This window comes from Macrobrachium rosenbergii, chromosome 50, assembly GCF_040412425.1.
Source record: "Macrobrachium rosenbergii isolate ZJJX-2024 chromosome 50, ASM4041242v1, whole genome shotgun sequence".
Taxonomy (NCBI): domain Eukaryota; kingdom Metazoa; phylum Arthropoda; class Malacostraca; order Decapoda; family Palaemonidae; genus Macrobrachium; species Macrobrachium rosenbergii.
The window spans coordinates 17,987,501-18,005,000 of NC_089790.1; the positions used below are offsets into that span (position 1 = coordinate 17,987,501).

Consider the following 17,500-nt stretch of genomic DNA (forward strand, 5'->3'; position numbering starts at 1 on the left):
ATTTTGGCTGAAATTTTAGTGTTCATTTTGACTAAAATTTAAGTATTCATTTTGGATAAAATTTAAGTGTTCATCTTGGCTAAAATTTAAGTGTTCATATTGGATAAAATTCAAGTGTTCATTTTGGCTAAAATTCAAGTGTTCATTTTGGCTAAAATTTAAGTGTTCATTTTGACTAAAATTTAACTGTTCATCTTGGCTAAAATTTAAGTGTTCATTTTGGATAAAATTTAAGTGTTCATTTTGGATAAAATTTTAAGTTAAGCAGCATTGACAGATGGACTTGCTTTTTATACAATAACTACCAAGGTTTCTCCACAACATCAAATAATTAGCAGTTGTTTTCAGTTAACAATGTATGGGATATTTGTTTTTTTTATTTCCTTTTCGTTAGATGGATAACCCAGATAAAGAAATTACATTTTTTTCATGTTATATGATCCCTCGGCCCACAAGACTGGTAATGTCCTGTGTCCCAGCCCTTTCTTCCTTAATCACGTCACTTCTTTTATAAAAAATGTTCTGTATTTCGCTTTTATTAATTGACATGAGTCATACTTAATGGATAAAAGAGAAAGGCGCAAAAATGAGCAAAAATAAAACCACTAGGAGGAAAGTCCTTGGAGGCTACATTGACATTTTTTTAAACTTGCAGATGCAAAATTATATTTGAGCTGCCATTCGCTCTATGGTCTCTTAACTTGAAATACCAGATTTCATTCTTTCATTCTTTTTTACTGAATGAACTCATTGACTGAGAGCTTTTCTTCACTGGCTTTCCAGACAGTCTTTTGTAATTTGAACTGTTATCTTCCTTCAATGCTTCTCGTAATTTCTGACCAGCAGAAACATGTCTTGAAACTTGAAATTTCTTCACTCCGAAGGACACTTTGTATCCATAGACTTCATTCTATAAAGAATGCTCTCCTATTGCCTCTGAGTATGGCTTAAAACTGCATATAATTCGCTTGAAAAGGTGTACTTACATTGCAGCACCAATAATACCAGTCTAGAATAAAAACAGTCTGTTACCTATTCAGTGGAAAAAAGCCCAGTCTTTCATAATTTTACAAATACAAATATTCCTTTTTATTTTTGTACATTATTCATCTGTTATACGACGCCTGCAAAAGCCTCATAAGTCATACAAAATTCCAAAGCTGTAATCCGAAGCCAAAATCACTGTAGGGTCTCTGTGGCCAACTCTTGTGATTCCAAATGTATATCAGTCATCAGTCTCCGTAATATCCTTTGATAATGGCCATTATTTCATTCGTACAACCTCTTTGGCCATCACTAATTTTCTTGCAGTCTGTTCATTTAGTTATGTGTAATTCTCTTTGCTCCATTATGAGTCATTGCTAATCGGTTAAATTCCCGTTAGATGAGCCTGAGTATTATTTTGAGATTTAAAATGTTCATATATGTTTCATTAAGCATTAATATTTATGCATGAAATAGCTAGCGGAAAAGGCCTCGGAATTTTGTAAGCAATAAATAAACTTAGAAACTTTTTAGTTGACCCAGTGTTTCAATACATTCTACAAGACTGAAGTATACTATCATTCTGAAAATGATTCCATATGGAATATAGTTCATGCAGAGCAATATCTGTCTTATTTTTCAGATACTCTACTTAAAATATTACTCTGCAGAAGGGTGTGTAGCTAATCCACTAAATTATTACTCTGCAGAGGTAAGTAACTCTACTTAAAATATTACCCAGCAGAAGGTTGTATAGCTAACTCTGCTTAAAATATTACTCTGCAGAAGGGTGTATTGCTAACTCTACCGAAAGTATTACTCTGCACAATGATGTATCGATAACTCTACTTGAAATATTACTCTGCACAAGGGTGTATATCTAACTCTACGTAAAATATTACTCTGGACAAGGGTGTATAGCTAACTCTACTTGAAATATTACTCTGGACAAGGGTGTATAGCTAACTCTACTGAAAATAGTACTCTGCACAAGGGTGTATAGCTAACTCTGCTTAGAATAGTACTCTGCAGAAGGGTGTATGGCTAACTCTACTTGAAATATTACTCTGCACAAGGGTGTATAGCTAACTCTACTTAAAATATTACTCTGCACAAGGGTGTATAGCTAACTCTGCTCAAAATATTACTCTGTAGAAAGGTGAATAGCAATACAAAATATTATTATGTAAAATGAGTGAAGAATTCTGCTTTCATGAAAACCCCAGTGCAGCTTTTGAGATCCCTAGAGTTGAAGAGAAGTGCCACTCTAAAGTTAGGTCTTCGCTTTGCACGTAACGCTGACTGATAATCCTACCCTCTTTTCCAAGTACTCTTGCTTACCTTAATGTTGAGGCAACAATAGCAACCGTCTGGGTAATTGTTAGGATACCTTGGCGATGCCCAGTAATCATAGGTCGTGCCAGCCACTGGGAAGTTCGTTGTGTCGACGATGATTGTCTTATTGCAGTTATAGCAGGGGTTAGCTGGAAGTGAAAACGAAATTAATTTGTACAGGAAAGAGAATGGAGAGGGGGAATTCATTTGAGTAGCAAAGTTTGGGAAGGGCTTTGTTAATCATACGTATATTGACATTTTCCTATCATTTAGCTCTAGCAGGTTCAGTTCAGGCTCTGCTAATCAGCAATATTTTTTTTTTTTTTTTTGAGTTGTATGTAGTGTACTCTTATATTTCATTTGAATTTCCTATAGTTTTTCAGTGTTGAATTAACATTTACTTCTGTTTTCCGTGCGGTTTTGTCCAGATAAAAAGAAAACACCCCCTGTCCTTGGTAGTACTATTAGTAATAGTAGTAGTAGTAGTAGCTTTTGTAACGGTTCCTCCTCCTACTCTCTCCACAAGCTTAACATCTCGATTTAACATCAGTAAAACTAATACTGTGCAGAAATGATCTCAAGCTTCCTAAAACGGTCTGTACTTAGTGCCATTTTCTCCTCAACATTCTTCAAAGACTGCTCTGCATTTCTTGTATAGGTTTTAGCCTATCCCTACGTATAGAATTAGCCTCTCACAGGTCACTGTAGTTTCTTTGAGCCTTTCCACTATTTGTTCATCTTCTCTCATGATGAAAATTGGAGTTTATAATAATATCCTGCTTTCATGATGATTGGTCTCATGAAACTATTTATAATTTTAACAAAAGCTTAAAATTGCTCATATCTGAAACCATTTGCCATATAAAGCTTAGTGAAGCTTGCTTTCGAGATTTGGCTCAGCAGCCAGTCACAAAGCTGGTCTTTACGGTTACGGATTTGCCTGTCACTACTTTGCCGTCCACAATGCCCAGCCAAAAGAGGCTAGTTTCTAAGAACACCTCAGTGTTATTCTTAGTTCCAGTGTCCTCCGTACCATTACACTGGGGACTCAGGAGGGACTCGTAGGCCAGCATGATTGTCGCCCAAGCAAGTGTATGAACTCGTTACAGCCATTCCCTACCACTACCAAAAGCTCAGGGTTGTCCTATGCTTTGCTTGGTAGATACAGCTTGGTATTGATACAAAACTCAAGGGCTTAACAGACTCAATACGGCCACTAGCGAATTTAAAATGATGCTTAAGTCCTGGCATTGTTCTTCCTCGAGACCCCAAGGTCGTCCTCCAGTAACCTGATAGACACCACCATGGTGTTTGTGTAAACACTCCTAGTGATTAATGGGCCCAACACGGCTATGACTAATGGTACAAAAAGCCACTAATGGACTGAACAAGCTGAATTTCTGGCTTTGCACTCTATCACGAACCCAAGGACCCTGCATGGTATTCACATCAACCTCCTTGGTGATTAATGGACCCAATACAGCCATGCTCTACATTACAAAAAGCCACTAAATGATAAAATAAGGCTCTTAAATTCTAGCATTGCTCTCCTCAAGAACTCAAGATCGTCCTTTGTTAATCCTGTAACCTTACATGGTATTCGTCCAAAGCTCAAGCAGTTAACAAACTCAGTACACCCATGCCCTACCACTGAAAAGAAGCCACTAACAGATTCAGCGCAGTACTCTAGTTGTGGCCTTCCTTTCCCTTGAGGACCCAAGTTCGTCCTTTTCTAACCCTGTAGACCCTTGGCAATTAATGGACCCAGTACGGCTGTGCTCTTCCACCAGTGAAGCCAGTAACGGACACAAATAAGATGATAGGCATATCCGTGACCACAAGGAGTAGCCTCGTGATTGGCTGCCAAAGTTGGTGGCCTAGCCAGATTTTGGTAGCATAGCTTATGAAACTTTACAATCCCACTTTCTGAAAAGTTTTATATTTAATTTTAGTCAAAAACAAAGTTATGAATTCCCCCTAGCAAAACACAATCTGCACCTGATGATATTACCATTCTGCACACTTTCACTTTTTTGCCTTCTTGAGATGCTTCCATAGAATCTAAATGTTATATCACACACAAGTAAAACTTCGGTCTTACGAAAATTATGCTGCTATTGACCTATCACAACTCCAGATATTGATAATGTCATATCGGCATGAATCCTACAATATTTTAGGAATTGCAAGCACGTACATAACTGTTTCTACAAAGTGTCTGCCTATTTGCCACTACAAGGAGGTAATTGATTCTTAATTGTATTTAAATCTTTTTATCTGCTGTCACTGTGATAGATTTGCCAAGAAATCGTAATGTTCTGCCTGCTGATGAACAACAGGTAAATGAAGCATCCCTTACCAGGAGTCGTTGTGGGTGGCGGAGTAGGTGGTGGTGTTGGAGGTGGAGTAGGTGGTGGTGTTGTTGGTGGCGGTGTAGGTGGTGGAGTAGGTGGCGGTGTTGGTGGTGGTGTAGGTGGTGGTGTTGGTGTTGGTGGTGGTGTTGGTGGTGGAGTAGGAGGTGGTGTTGTTGTTGGTGGTGGAGTAGGTGGTGGTGTTGTTGTTGGTGGGTGGTGTAGGTGGTGTTGTTGGTGGTGGTGTAGGTGGTGGAGTTGGTGGTGGTGTAGGTGGTGGTGTTGTTGGTGGTGGAGTTGGTGGTGGAGTAGGTGGTGGTGTTGTAGGTGGTGGTGTTGTTGGTGGGGGAGTTGGTGGTGGTGTAGGTGGTGGAGTTGTTGGTGGTGGAGTAGGTGGTGGTGTAGGAGGTGGAGTAGGTGGCGGTGTTGTAGGTGGTGGTGTTGTAGGTGGTGGAGTAGGTGGCGGTGTTGTAGGCGGTGGAGTAGGTGGCGGTGTAGTTGGTGGATTTGGTGGTGGAGTAGATGTCGTTGTTGTAGGTGGTGGAGTTGGTGGCGGTGTGGGTGGCAGAGTAGTTGGTGGTGGGGTGGGTGGCGGTGTTGGACCACCTGGTGGAGGTGATGTAGTCGTAGGTGATATGGTTGTTGTTGTCACATCTGGAACTTTGCAGTAGCACCTTTGCCCATCTATGACGGAAGACACGATCATAAACCCGGGTTTCTGTTGATGAGAGGAAAGAGTGTTATTAGCATTCTGTCTTGATTTCACAGTTCAGCATTTCAAGTGACTGTGCTAAACGTAGCCAGCAGTAATTACTAAATTCACGTCAAATTAAGCTACTTTTATTCTCTTTTGCTCCTCTGAGCCCTGCTCAGCATGTAACAGCATCGCTGTTTCTGATGTAGGGGACGTCATATTTGGTTCTGAGAAAGATAAAGCGCCGATTCATTTAAGTATCCTGAGTTGAATCCACTTGACAGTTTCATGTCTAAAGATTGCCAGGTGTGGCGTCCTGTCTAAACATAACAAAGGGAGACTCAAGAGGTCTGGTTTTATTGTCATGAATTAAGATGAATCAATGTTCTTGCAATGGAAATTGTAACGACACATTTATGAATCAGTCAACAACACAGAATTCTTTCTTTTATTTAGACTTCTGATAAGGAACGATTTAATAGCTTGAAATTTTATCCTTTTCTGCAGCTCTTGTTCCCGGTGATCTAAAGATCTGAAGAGCATAACTATGACGAGTTGACACAATTCTTTGCCCTAGGAGACTCCCTTTACCTATAACCAACAGCTTTGGGACTGGTGACATAAGTGGCTCCTTGAATATTAAGAATGCCAGCTTATTTGCTTCTCAAGTTCCTTTCAAAAGAGCTGAAGCTGTAGGTGGGAGTGAGAGGCAAACGTCCAAGGATGTGTGCAAGGGATTCAGGAGGAAGCCGGGAACGTCTGCGGAAGCCAAGCTTGTAACGTACAAAAGGATTTTTGAGCCAACTCTCCTTTATGGAAGTGAAGCGTGGGTGCTGAATGCAAGGGGAAGCATACAATGTGAAAGTGTCATCGAAGGAAGAAGAAAAGAAGACTCAGAAAGAGTTGGACAGTAGGCAGAAAAGAGGAATATTTAAAAGGAACGGCCTTAACATTCAGTATTTGATGGTTGTAATGAATTCAGAGGTTTAGCTGTTGATAAGTCTTCTGCAGCAGTATTGTGAAAGTTCCCTGCAAAGAAGGTTCGTGTACGACTCAGCACACGAAGTATGAATGTGTCAGTTATTTGTTGCAATATATATAGTTATTTGTTGCATATATATCTCTATATATATATATATATATATATATATATATATATATATATATATATATATATATATGTTTCACTAACCCCAGGGTTGAAGTCTCCTAGGTGACGAAGTGCTTATCACTAACAAATTTCGGTTCAGGTTGTTTTTTCAAGGTTAAGTAAATTAGGTGTATACATACATGATATATTTAAATGTTTGCATATGTATAGTTACATGATTATTATATATATATATATATATATATATATATATATATAATTTATATTGTCACATGCACAAAATAATCCTTACCAGATCAGCAGCCCATATTTCATATTTTTCGGCGAAGGTTAGCGAACTTGCGCAATTCGCTAGTATGCCGACAGTCAGGCTGATTATCAACAACACCCTACCCTGTGAAAAATAAGAGATCATATGAGAGCACGTGAAAAATAGAATATGTAAAATAATGATTGTAAGTTGATTCATGCTGTTCTGTTTTTTTGTGTAATTTTTTTCGGTTCATGTGCACTAGAAGAGTGTACGGTATAAGATAGTAGTGAGACCAGCTTTGATGTATGGAGCAGAGAATGCAAGAGTAGAAATTGAATGCGGTAGAGATGAAATTGCTCAGGTGGATGTGTGGAGTAACAAAAATGGACAGGATCAAAAATGAAAGGATAAGAGGAGCCACTAAAGCCGTAGAACTGTCAAAGAAGGCCCAGGAAAGAAGACTGCATGGTACGGCCATGTGATGAGAAAAATACCTTAGTTTTACCAGACCACTGAGCTGATTAACAGCTCTCCTAGGGCTGGCCTGAAGGATTAGACTTATTTTACGTGGCTAAGAACCAATTGGTTACCTAGCAACGGGACCTACAGCTTATTGTGGAATCCGAAGCACATTATAGCGAGAAATGAATTTCTGTCACCAGAAATAATTTCCTCTAACTCTTCATCAGCCGGCCGGGGAATTGAACTCCGGCCCATCGAGTGACAGTCCGCAGCTCTACCGACTCACCCAACGAAGACCTCATGTGATGAGAAGGGATGAGACATCTGTAGGGAGGAGAGTGCTGCAGATGGAGGTGCCTGGTGGGAGAGCGAGAGGAAGACCCACGAAGCGAAGGTGGATGGATGTGGGTAGAGAAGGTCTGAGAGACAAACAACTATCAGAGGACGATGTGTTTGACCGAGCCAGGTGGAGAACGAAAGCTGTCAGAAACATCGACCCCTACAGAGAAGTGGGAAAAGATGCAGAAAAAGAAGTGCACGGGACTGTGACGTGTATTGTATTTATGTATGTACCGAAAGAGGGATACAGGGAGGATGGCATGTATGTATGTATAGAAAGAGAGATAGAGAGAGGATGGCATGTATGTATCTATAGAAAGAGGGAGAGGGAGGATGGAATGTATGCATGTATAGAAAGAGAGATCGAGGGAGAATGACATTTATGTATGTATGTTTGTATGTGTAATTTATGTATGTATGTAAATATATATTTTATGTATGTGTATGTATAGAAAGAGATAGAGGGAGAATGGCATGTACAGTATGTATGTATGTATGTATGTACAGAAAGAGAGAAAGAAGGAGAATATGGTTAATGTAAACAATAAAGCCTATCAACAGGAATACAGTGTCAAATTATAAAAATATAATTATATATACTGTATATAATATATATATATATATATATATATATATATATATATATATATATATATATAATATATATATATATATATAGATATATGTATATACATATAGATATGTATATATATATACATATGGATATATGTGTGTATATATATACAGTACATATAATATATATATCGATCCCTGATTCGCAAATATAACGTTACTCGAACCACCAACAAAGATAAAGTACGCATGCGCCGTTTTTTCAACAGTGGCTAAACCAGATTTGCCCTGTTTTCATCCTGTTTCATATTCTGCGAAGCGAAAACGAAATATGATGACAGAACGTCATTTCCGTGCAGAATAACGAACCGTTTCGTGTTCCTCCGTAATCATGATGACTGCATTGTGATTGATTCAATTGTGAGCCCATCTGTCGTGTAGGCATGTTTCAGAAATAGGCCTCAGATTTGTTTGTTTGCCTTTTCGAAGTTTACTTTGTAGATAGGAGGGTGAATTATTCCTTAATCTTATGAAAAACGTAAATTTGAATCTTTTGATTACCTTCCAGGGAAATCCATAATCTTATGAAGAGGATAAAGTTGAATATATTTGATTATCGTTCGGGTACATCTTTGATCCTATGCAGAAGATAAACTTGACTATATTTGATTATTTCCTAGGTAAACCCGTAGTCTTATAAAAAAAAAAAGGTGAATTTGAATATATTTAATTACCTCCCAGGTAAATCCGTAATCTTATGAAAAAGGTAAATTTGAATCTACAGTATTTGATTACCTCCCAGGTAAGTCCGTAATCTTATGAAAAAGGTAAATTTTAATCTATTTGACTACCTCCCAGGTAAATCCGTAATCGTATGAAACACGTAAATTTGAATCTATTTGATTACCCCCAGGTAAATCCGTAATCTTATGAAAAAAGTAAATTTTAATCTATTTGATTACTTCCAGGTACATCCGTAATCTCATGAAAAAGGTAAATTTGATTACCTCCCAGGTACATCCGTAACCTTATGAAAAAGGTATATTTAGACCTGTTTGCTTATCTGACAGGTAAATCACCTTGCTATTTCGTCAGAATCTCATACGTTTTGATAGCATAATGCCAGAGTTAATTTTAAAACGTTAACACTTGTTTAGATTGAAAAACGAGCACCCAAAATAATTGATAGTTATGTAAACATAAGATGCATTCAGTTCGTGTCAAGTCTTCCTCACATATAACCCATTAATAGAGCGCCAGACCTATTTCAATAGTCGTTAATGAACATACATATCTTTAATTTGAAGCCAAAAATCACTCCAGTTTCGAATACTCGACCCAGCCCGTTTTGCCTAATGACCAACTCGTCAAGTCACAAATGGCTGCTTAGAACATTCGAGGTTAGTTAATTAGGAGGAAGAGCATAGCTCATTATCATAATTCACCTGGCCATAAAATATGAAATCGCGTGTGTTCCTAAGAAGTGAAGTAATGACCGTCTTTAGCTCAGAGGTCAGAGAGAGGGAATTTCAGAAGTTCTCAGAAGAAGCTTTGAACTTATTTTTTGGGGAGTCTTTACCCAGCTTAGACAGTGTCAGTGAATGAGAAGTGACTGTTGTCATTAACATTTTGGATAATTATATGAGTAAAAATATTTACTTTATGTTATTATATGGCTTAAAAGTTGGAAATTTATATAAATACATTTTTGGGGGGTCTTAATCTTGCTCAGATAACGTCAATGAAATCCTGAGTCTTTTGGATGAGAAGTGACTGTTGTCATTAACATTCTGGATAATTATATGAGTAAATTTGTTTACTTTATGTTATTATATGGCTTAAAAGTTGGAAGTTTATATAATTACATTTTTTGGGGGTCTTAATCTTGCTCAGATAACGTCAATGAAATCCTGAGTCTTCTGGATGAGAAGTGACTGTTGTCATTATCATTTTGGATAATTATATGAGTAAATTTGTTTACTTTTTGTTTGTAATTGGCTTAGAAGTAGGAAACTTATATATTTACATTTTCAAGTTCACCTGTCGTTTCAAGGTTTTAGTGAGATTTAATTGAGATATAGGAAGTTGAATAGTATAGTTGTTCTTATATAGTCACTTGGAATTCAAACTTCCAAAGAATATGATGGTGTTCATTTGAAAGATGTAACAGAAGGTAATAGGAAATTCAGAAAGGAGAGATCAGTTATTTGCAGTTATACTGTAAAATTCTCTCTATTTTTCATTTTTTTCTTCTAGTTTTATTCTAAGTGTACCTGTACCCAGAATCCTAAAGTATATAATTACAGTTATAATTGGATAACTGTAAGATAATTATGACGTTCTTTGAAAAAAAGATAGGACAAAGCCTATTTAAACATGGTAGAAATAAGAGAGAGAGAGAGAGAGAGAGAGAGAGAGAGAGAGAGAGAGAGAGAGAGAGAGTCGTATTTTATAAAAGTCTGTCATTCAGTTCTTGATAAATTTTAAGTGACAATTAGTTAAAAAGAAAAAAAGTATATTAGATATACGTTGATTAAAATTACCAAAATAATTTGTAAACAAGACAAAATTATCATTGATTACAATTTTTGGTAACGAGTGCGACGCTAGTTAAAGCGATCTTAAACCACTGAGTCATTAACTATTATAATTTCTAGCGCATGTGTGTCAATATTTCTGCCAATTAAGGAGACTGACAGCAAGAGTTCGTTTTCTTTAATTTGATCTTGAATATCGCGCTGGTTAGCTATTTCTGCATAGATTTTCATATGCGTACAAAAAAAAAAAAATTTAATGAGTAGCACGCTCTATAGTGTCGATATTATTATTATTATTATTATTATTATTATTATTATTATTATTATTATTATTATCCTATAGACTGGGTGGTATTTATAGTGTGGGGTTCCGGATTGCATCCTGCCTCCTTAGGAGTCCATCAATTTTCTCACTATGTGCGCAGTTTCTAAATAGCACGGTCTTCTGCACGAGTCCTGGAGCTATTTCGGCATCCAGTTTTTCCAGGTTCCTCTTCAGGGATCTTGGGATCTTGCCTAGTGTTCCTATGAATATGGGTACAATCTCCACTGGCATATCCCATGTCCTCATTTCGATTTTCAAGTCTTGATACTTATCAATTTTTTCCTCTTTCTTTCTCATCTACTCATCTACTTATTATTATTAACTTTCGCCCGTGTGTACCAGAATGTATTATTATTATTATTATTATTATTATTATTATTATTATTATTATTATTATTATTATTATTATTATTCAGAAGATGAACCCTACAGGTTTCAAAGAATATGGTGTTCATTTGAAAGAAGTAACAGAAGGCAATAGGAAATGCAGAAGGATAATTAAAAATATAAATAAATTATTTAAGTAGAAGGTGAATTGTTTTAGGGTAGTTATGCACTGCACTTCGCTTGAACTTTTGAGGTTAATAATAATAATAATAATAATAATAATAATAATAATAATAATAATAATAATAATAATAATAACGTTGGTTAGGGACGTAAGTTTTAGTTTTTTGCAGTAAGCTAGTTTGGAGATTCCTGATAATCTCCTGGAATACAAACAAGGGGAATCATATCGTATCGTATGGATGATGATTGCAATAATAATAATAATAATAATAATAATAATAATAATAATAATAATCTGTATTTCATTTCTCACTGATAAGGAAAAATAGTTCGCGTCGAAATTCAATTCTGGACGTGCGACAGTGTTACATATCATCTTGAAACAATATTTAACGTATTCCCAGCCGTACCATTTGTCATTTATTATTATTCAGAAGATGAACCCTACTCATATGGAACAAGCCCACCACAGGAACCATTCAGTTGAAATTTAAGCTTCCAAAGAATATTATGGTGTTCATTTGAAAGAAGTTCCATAAGATAATAGGAAATGCAGCAAGACGAGATCAGTTATGAGAAAAGAAAATTAAAAGATACATTAATAAGTAAACAGATAAAAACATCAATAAATAAGTAAAATACAAGTTGAATGTGTTAGGGTGTAACACATTGCATCTTATTATTCATAGTGAGAATATTTTCGAATGGAATAAGTCCAAAGGCCTTGACTTTACACACCAGGATTGCTATATTATAAAAAAGGGGGGAGGGGGGAGCTGGAGACCATAAACCTGTAAAATTCAAAGATAGAAAAAGACTGAATTTCAGGACCATTTTACGCAGGTCAGTTTCTAGATCTATAAGAAAAATTTACTTTTATAATTCACTTAATTCGCGTCGATTCACAGAATTAAAATTAATTTGTTTTTCAAGGTTTATTCATTAAAAAATTTCTAAGATTAGGGCCAGTACACGCAAAGGTGTAATGGCAGCCTAAACAAATTAATATTCTATTACCTGTCAAATTGAATGAGTAAAGAGAGGAATGAAAGTTAACGTGATAAATGAGTATTTAGGGAACTTGCGATAACTGTTAAACGAAGGACAAATGTAAATGAAATGAAGGATAAAGGTGTATCAGATGCTCTTCAGGATAAAGGTGTATTCAATTCTTTTTCTGCATACATGTATATTAAATGTTTTTTTTAGGATAAAGGTTTTGTACGTGCTTTTTCAGGATAAAGGTGTAGTAAATGCTTTTTCAGGATAAAGGTGTATGAAATTCTTTTTCTGCATACATGTGTATTAAATGCCCTTTTAGGATAAAAGTATAGTAAATGCTTTTTCAGGATAAAGGTGTAGTAAATGCTTTTTCAGGATAAAGGTGTAGCAAATGCTTTTACAGGATAAAGGTGTAGTAAATGCTTTTTCAGGATAAAGGTGTAGCAAATGCTTTTACAGGATAAAGGTGTGGTAAATGCTTTTTCAGGATAAAGGTGTAGCAAATGCTTTTTCCAGGAAAAAGGTGTAGAAAATGTTGTTTTTTCAGGATAAAGGTGTAGTAAATGCTTTTTCAGGATAAAGGTGTATTAAATGCTTTTTCAGGATAAAGGTGTATTAAATGCTTTTTCAAGATAAAGGTGTATTAAATGCTTTTTCAGGATAAAGGTGTATTAAATGCTTTTTCAGGATAAAGGTGTAGCAAATGCTTTTTCAGGATAAAGGTGTATTAAATGCTTTTTCAGGATAAAGGTGTAGCAAATGCTTTTTCAGGATAAAGGTGTAGTCAATGCTTTTCAAGGATAAAGTTGTAGTCAATGTTTTTCAGGATAAAGGTGTAGTGAATGCTTTCTCAGGATAAAGGTGTAGTACATGCTTTTTCAGGATAAAGGTGTAGTAAATGCTTTTTCAGGATAAAGGTGTAGTGAATGTTTTCTCAGGATAAAGGTGTAGTAAATGCTTTTTCAGGATAAAGGTGTAGCAAATGCTTTTTCAGGATAAAAGTGTAGTAAATGCTTTTTCAGTGCCATCTTTGTATAAAGACTTGTGCACCAGTGAGCACCCGTGATAAAACAAGGCCCCCTAGTATCACAATGTTTATCGTTTGTACTTAGAAAAAAAAGGGTTAAAACTTTTGTAAATAAGAACAAAATTTATTATTGAAAAGAACAATAATATAAAATAAAATAAGCCTTATTTGAAAACAAGGAGAAATGCAGGTATATAATGCACAAGAAATTAAAAAAAAATTAATTTCATAATTTTTCTAAATGCCTCAAGTTCCGATCTATCTTGCCACATTAAGAGAACGAATTACGAAATTTAGCCATTACAAAACAGCATTAATTTTATCGTAGAATTTAAAGTTATGGGTTTAACAAGAATGCTGAATTTATTATGAGCCTGCGTTTGAACTCGGAGGGATAATCGTGAGAATCAGCACCAGAGATTTGGCCCATCTCTTCGTAACTGGAGAGACGCATTGAGGAGCCTCTCGATTAACCGCGAGAGATGGAAAGTCAGAGACTTTCTCTCAGAAAAATGGTTAGACTTTCATAACGTATAATTCTATGAGGTACATTCAAAGTGCATAAAACACGAAAAACTAAAATATATAAAAAATACACCAAATTATCTTTATCATCACGTTTATAATCGAAGCATTCGATCGTATTAGGCAAAACTAGTATTTTTCACTGGGTAACCTGCGTTAAGTAATTAACAGGAATTTTATAAAAAGAAAATTATGTTTTGTATTTTGGAGACGGGTACCAGTTATGGGAGATGGTAGGCATATATCTGCGCTCATAAGTTCTTAACCGAAAAACTAATTTAGTAACTTTACGGTAACATTAACAGAGGAATTATTGTTGTAGATTATTTCCTTACTGTTGCATAAATATTATGATCAGCGTCGAAATCTTCAATTCCATAATGATCGTTGATGCTTTTATAATAGTATCTTGAGCAAATACCGCTGTTCCTTGTCACTGGGTAAAAGAGCTTAGAAAAATTTACCTCAAATTTGAACATTGAAATTGCAAAAGAAAGCTCTACGTCCAGAAAGGGAGGAAAATGTCTTTTTGAATAATAAGCAGTTGGGAGACCATTAGTAGATTCAAATTAAGCGACATAAAACAGTTATGTCCAGAGATTCAGTTTAACTATACGATGTCTGGACCGTCAGCAACCAATTTAGCGTATCACGCGTGTGTATGCGTATGACCGCGTACATGTTTATTATTAATCTTAAATCTCATCATTAACATTATTTTTAGCGCTGAATGACCTCGAAGGTCCTAGCGCCGGGCCTCTGACCTAGATTTTGTATTCCAATCCAGGCCAATTCTCACGGAAAATGTGCGCTAGTTCATTCTCGATTTCCGCAGGAATCTTTGCACCAAAGCGATTTGTGAACGCCAACCCATTGAAGTTTGAATCTGAACCGATTAAAATAGCAGATATCTGTAATCTATTGTTTATGCCAAGAACAAAGATACGAAGCCCGTAGCTACTGAGAACATCAGATAATTACTCGATCAGATCTCAGATCGCCTTCAATAAAACGCAGAGTATCTTATTTGCTAAATACTTTACCATATCTGCCAGTAGCGTATACGAGTCTTCTTCAGTTCCACACGGCCTTCCCAGGCCGCACGCCCCTCCTGGACCAGAATTCTCGCCAGGGAGAGGAAGGGGAAGAAGGGACTGCAATCGAAAAGGCAGACAGTTCCTGACTGGATACTGAACAAACGCCCAAGCGCCAAAAAAAAATTTCTTTTTCTCCTTAATGTAAATAGTGGAGTGACTAATCCTCCTCATGCTGTGATTTGCAACAGTGGACCTTACGGAGGATTTAACTAAGGGTGATTAGTTCTCACCCACCCACACTCACACACACACACAGACGCACACACACAAACACAGGTGTGTCATCAATCTTTGCAGATCGTATATATTAGCTTGTGCCTCTCGTAATGACACCAGACACCTAATTACGTAGCCATAACAGAAATCAGAGCTCGGGTTAAAATTCCTTCTTAACAAGCCGAGACATCTTCGTCTTAAATATGCACGAGGGTATTCCTGATTTGTCACTCCAAATCTTCATTACTGTGTGTTTCATTAGGATGTTTATTGCTATATGAAATATTCTGTGATTGTTGAGACTTTCCCGTAAATAATGAAATCATTTTTCTCTAGTTTATTTATAGGAAAAGTTGTTAGTAATCCTAATTATGATAATTCGACCACTTTCCGAGAAGTTTGACGCGTGTGAGGATAATGAGACGCTGATTCATTAAATCAGATAAGCAGATCTGAGAAAAAAATCCAGCAAAGAAATTCACATTAAAATGAAAATAAAAACAATATTAAAGCAAGAAGAAAAAGAGCCTCAAAAACCAAGAATTTAAAACGAACAATATTTTAAAGATATCTTATACTGAAAGTTTTGTAAGATTCAAGAATTTTAGAAGATAAGATGAAATTAATATATCCTGTATATAGGTGGATTAATAAGCTGGGAAATCATCGTACGATGATAATAATGATAATAATAATAATAATTATTATTATTATTATTATTATTATTATTATTATTATTATTATTATTATTATTATTATTATTTCAGTAGATGAAGCCTATCCACATGGAACAAGCCTTTGACTTGCAATTCACACTTCCAAAGAATGTTGGTTTCAACCTCCCGCCGCAGACCCCACACTGCAGCAGTAACGATCATGATACAGAGCCAGTGATTTATTAGATATATAGTGAGAAAAAAAAGAGCAGAATGGAAGGAGAATTTGAAAATAAAAGAGAAAATACAGAAAGAGTGGGTAAGGAATGGGAGATGTACGTTACAGATATAAGAACGGTTATTCTGGGGTGAGTAAAACCTGATGACTGAAAGGGATAATGGAGTTAAAAAGAGATAATGGAGTAAAAAAGAGATAATGGAGTAAAAAGAGATAATGGTGTATAAAAAAAGAGATAATGGAGTAAAAAGAGATAATGGAGTAAAAAAAAGATAATGGAGTAAAAAAGAGATAATGGAGGAAAAAAGAGATAATGGAGTAAAAAAAGAGATAATGGAGTAAAAAAAAAAAAGATAATGGAGTAAATGAAAACAACGTATCACAGAAAGTGAAGTCAGGTGTTGAAATAGCTCTCAAAGAAAGAAGACGGTGCACTGTAGGCATTACTTAGGTTCTTTGCAGCGTCCCTTCGGCCCCCAGCTGCAGCCCCCTTTTATTCCTTTTACCTTACCTCCGTTCATATTCTCTTTCTTCCATCTTACTTTTCACCCTCTCCTATCAATCGTTTCATAGTGCAACTACGAGGTGTTCCTCCTGTCACACCTCTAAAACCTTTTTACTGTCAGTTTCCCTTTCAGCGTTGAATGGCCTCATAGGTCCCAGTGCTTGGCCTTTGGCCTAAATTCCATATTCCTTCTTCCCTTCAGAGAAAGAGGAAATGTAAACGCTATATGAATATGATGATGTAGATCAAGAGAATTGTGAGATGTTTGAGGGTGAGAGGAAGATTAGAACATATAAAAGAATGGAAGAGAATAGAAATAATGTAAATGCATAGTTTTTTATTCATTTGTCGCACCGCATAGAAAGGCCAGCACCCTCTTCACAATACTCATGTTTCCCAGCTTTCAAGGAATGGACCTGAAACTTAGATTGAACCGGTTTCAGTTTTCCCCTGACTTTCCGAAACGAAACTCTCGGTCCGTCTTAATAGGTAGTCATAGGTAGTCATTGCATATAGCTACTTAAGTGAACTGGTTGCTCATGCACTTTGACATAATATGGAGTGAATAGTGACAGGATGGGGAATGGGAATTTAATCTCACATTTATTATCACTTATGATTAATTAACGCTTTGAAGTGGCGGTTCAATATTTTGCTATTAGCATATCTTTCATTTAACCTGTTTTATGTTAGTTTTGCAGAATAAATTTCGTTTTTGTATACCAGGTTTGATATACACACACTAGATGAAATGTAGGTT

The 17,500-nt window shown here is 36.1% G+C and overlaps 1 protein-coding gene and 1 long non-coding RNA gene across 3 annotated transcripts in view; one reads left to right on the forward strand and one right to left on the reverse strand.

Moving 5' to 3' along the window:
- The window catches only part of LOC136832684 (uncharacterized), a 326,849-nt gene that overhangs the window by 299,084 nt on the left and 10,265 nt on the right, over window positions 1-17,500 (forward strand). The gene's annotated exons all lie outside the window — the stretch shown is intronic.
- On the reverse strand, window positions 2,330-15,296 carry LOC136832899 (integumentary mucin A.1-like). Its single transcript, XM_067094555.1, has 4 exons — window positions 15,072-15,296; window positions 6,768-6,869; window positions 4,679-5,388; window positions 2,330-2,468 (listed from the first exon to the last, which is right to left on the reverse strand). Exons 1-4 carry the CDS (start codon window positions 15,294-15,296, stop codon window positions 2,465-2,467), a joined length of 1,041 nt encoding a protein of 346 aa, XP_066950656.1. The 3' UTR covers window positions 2,330-2,464.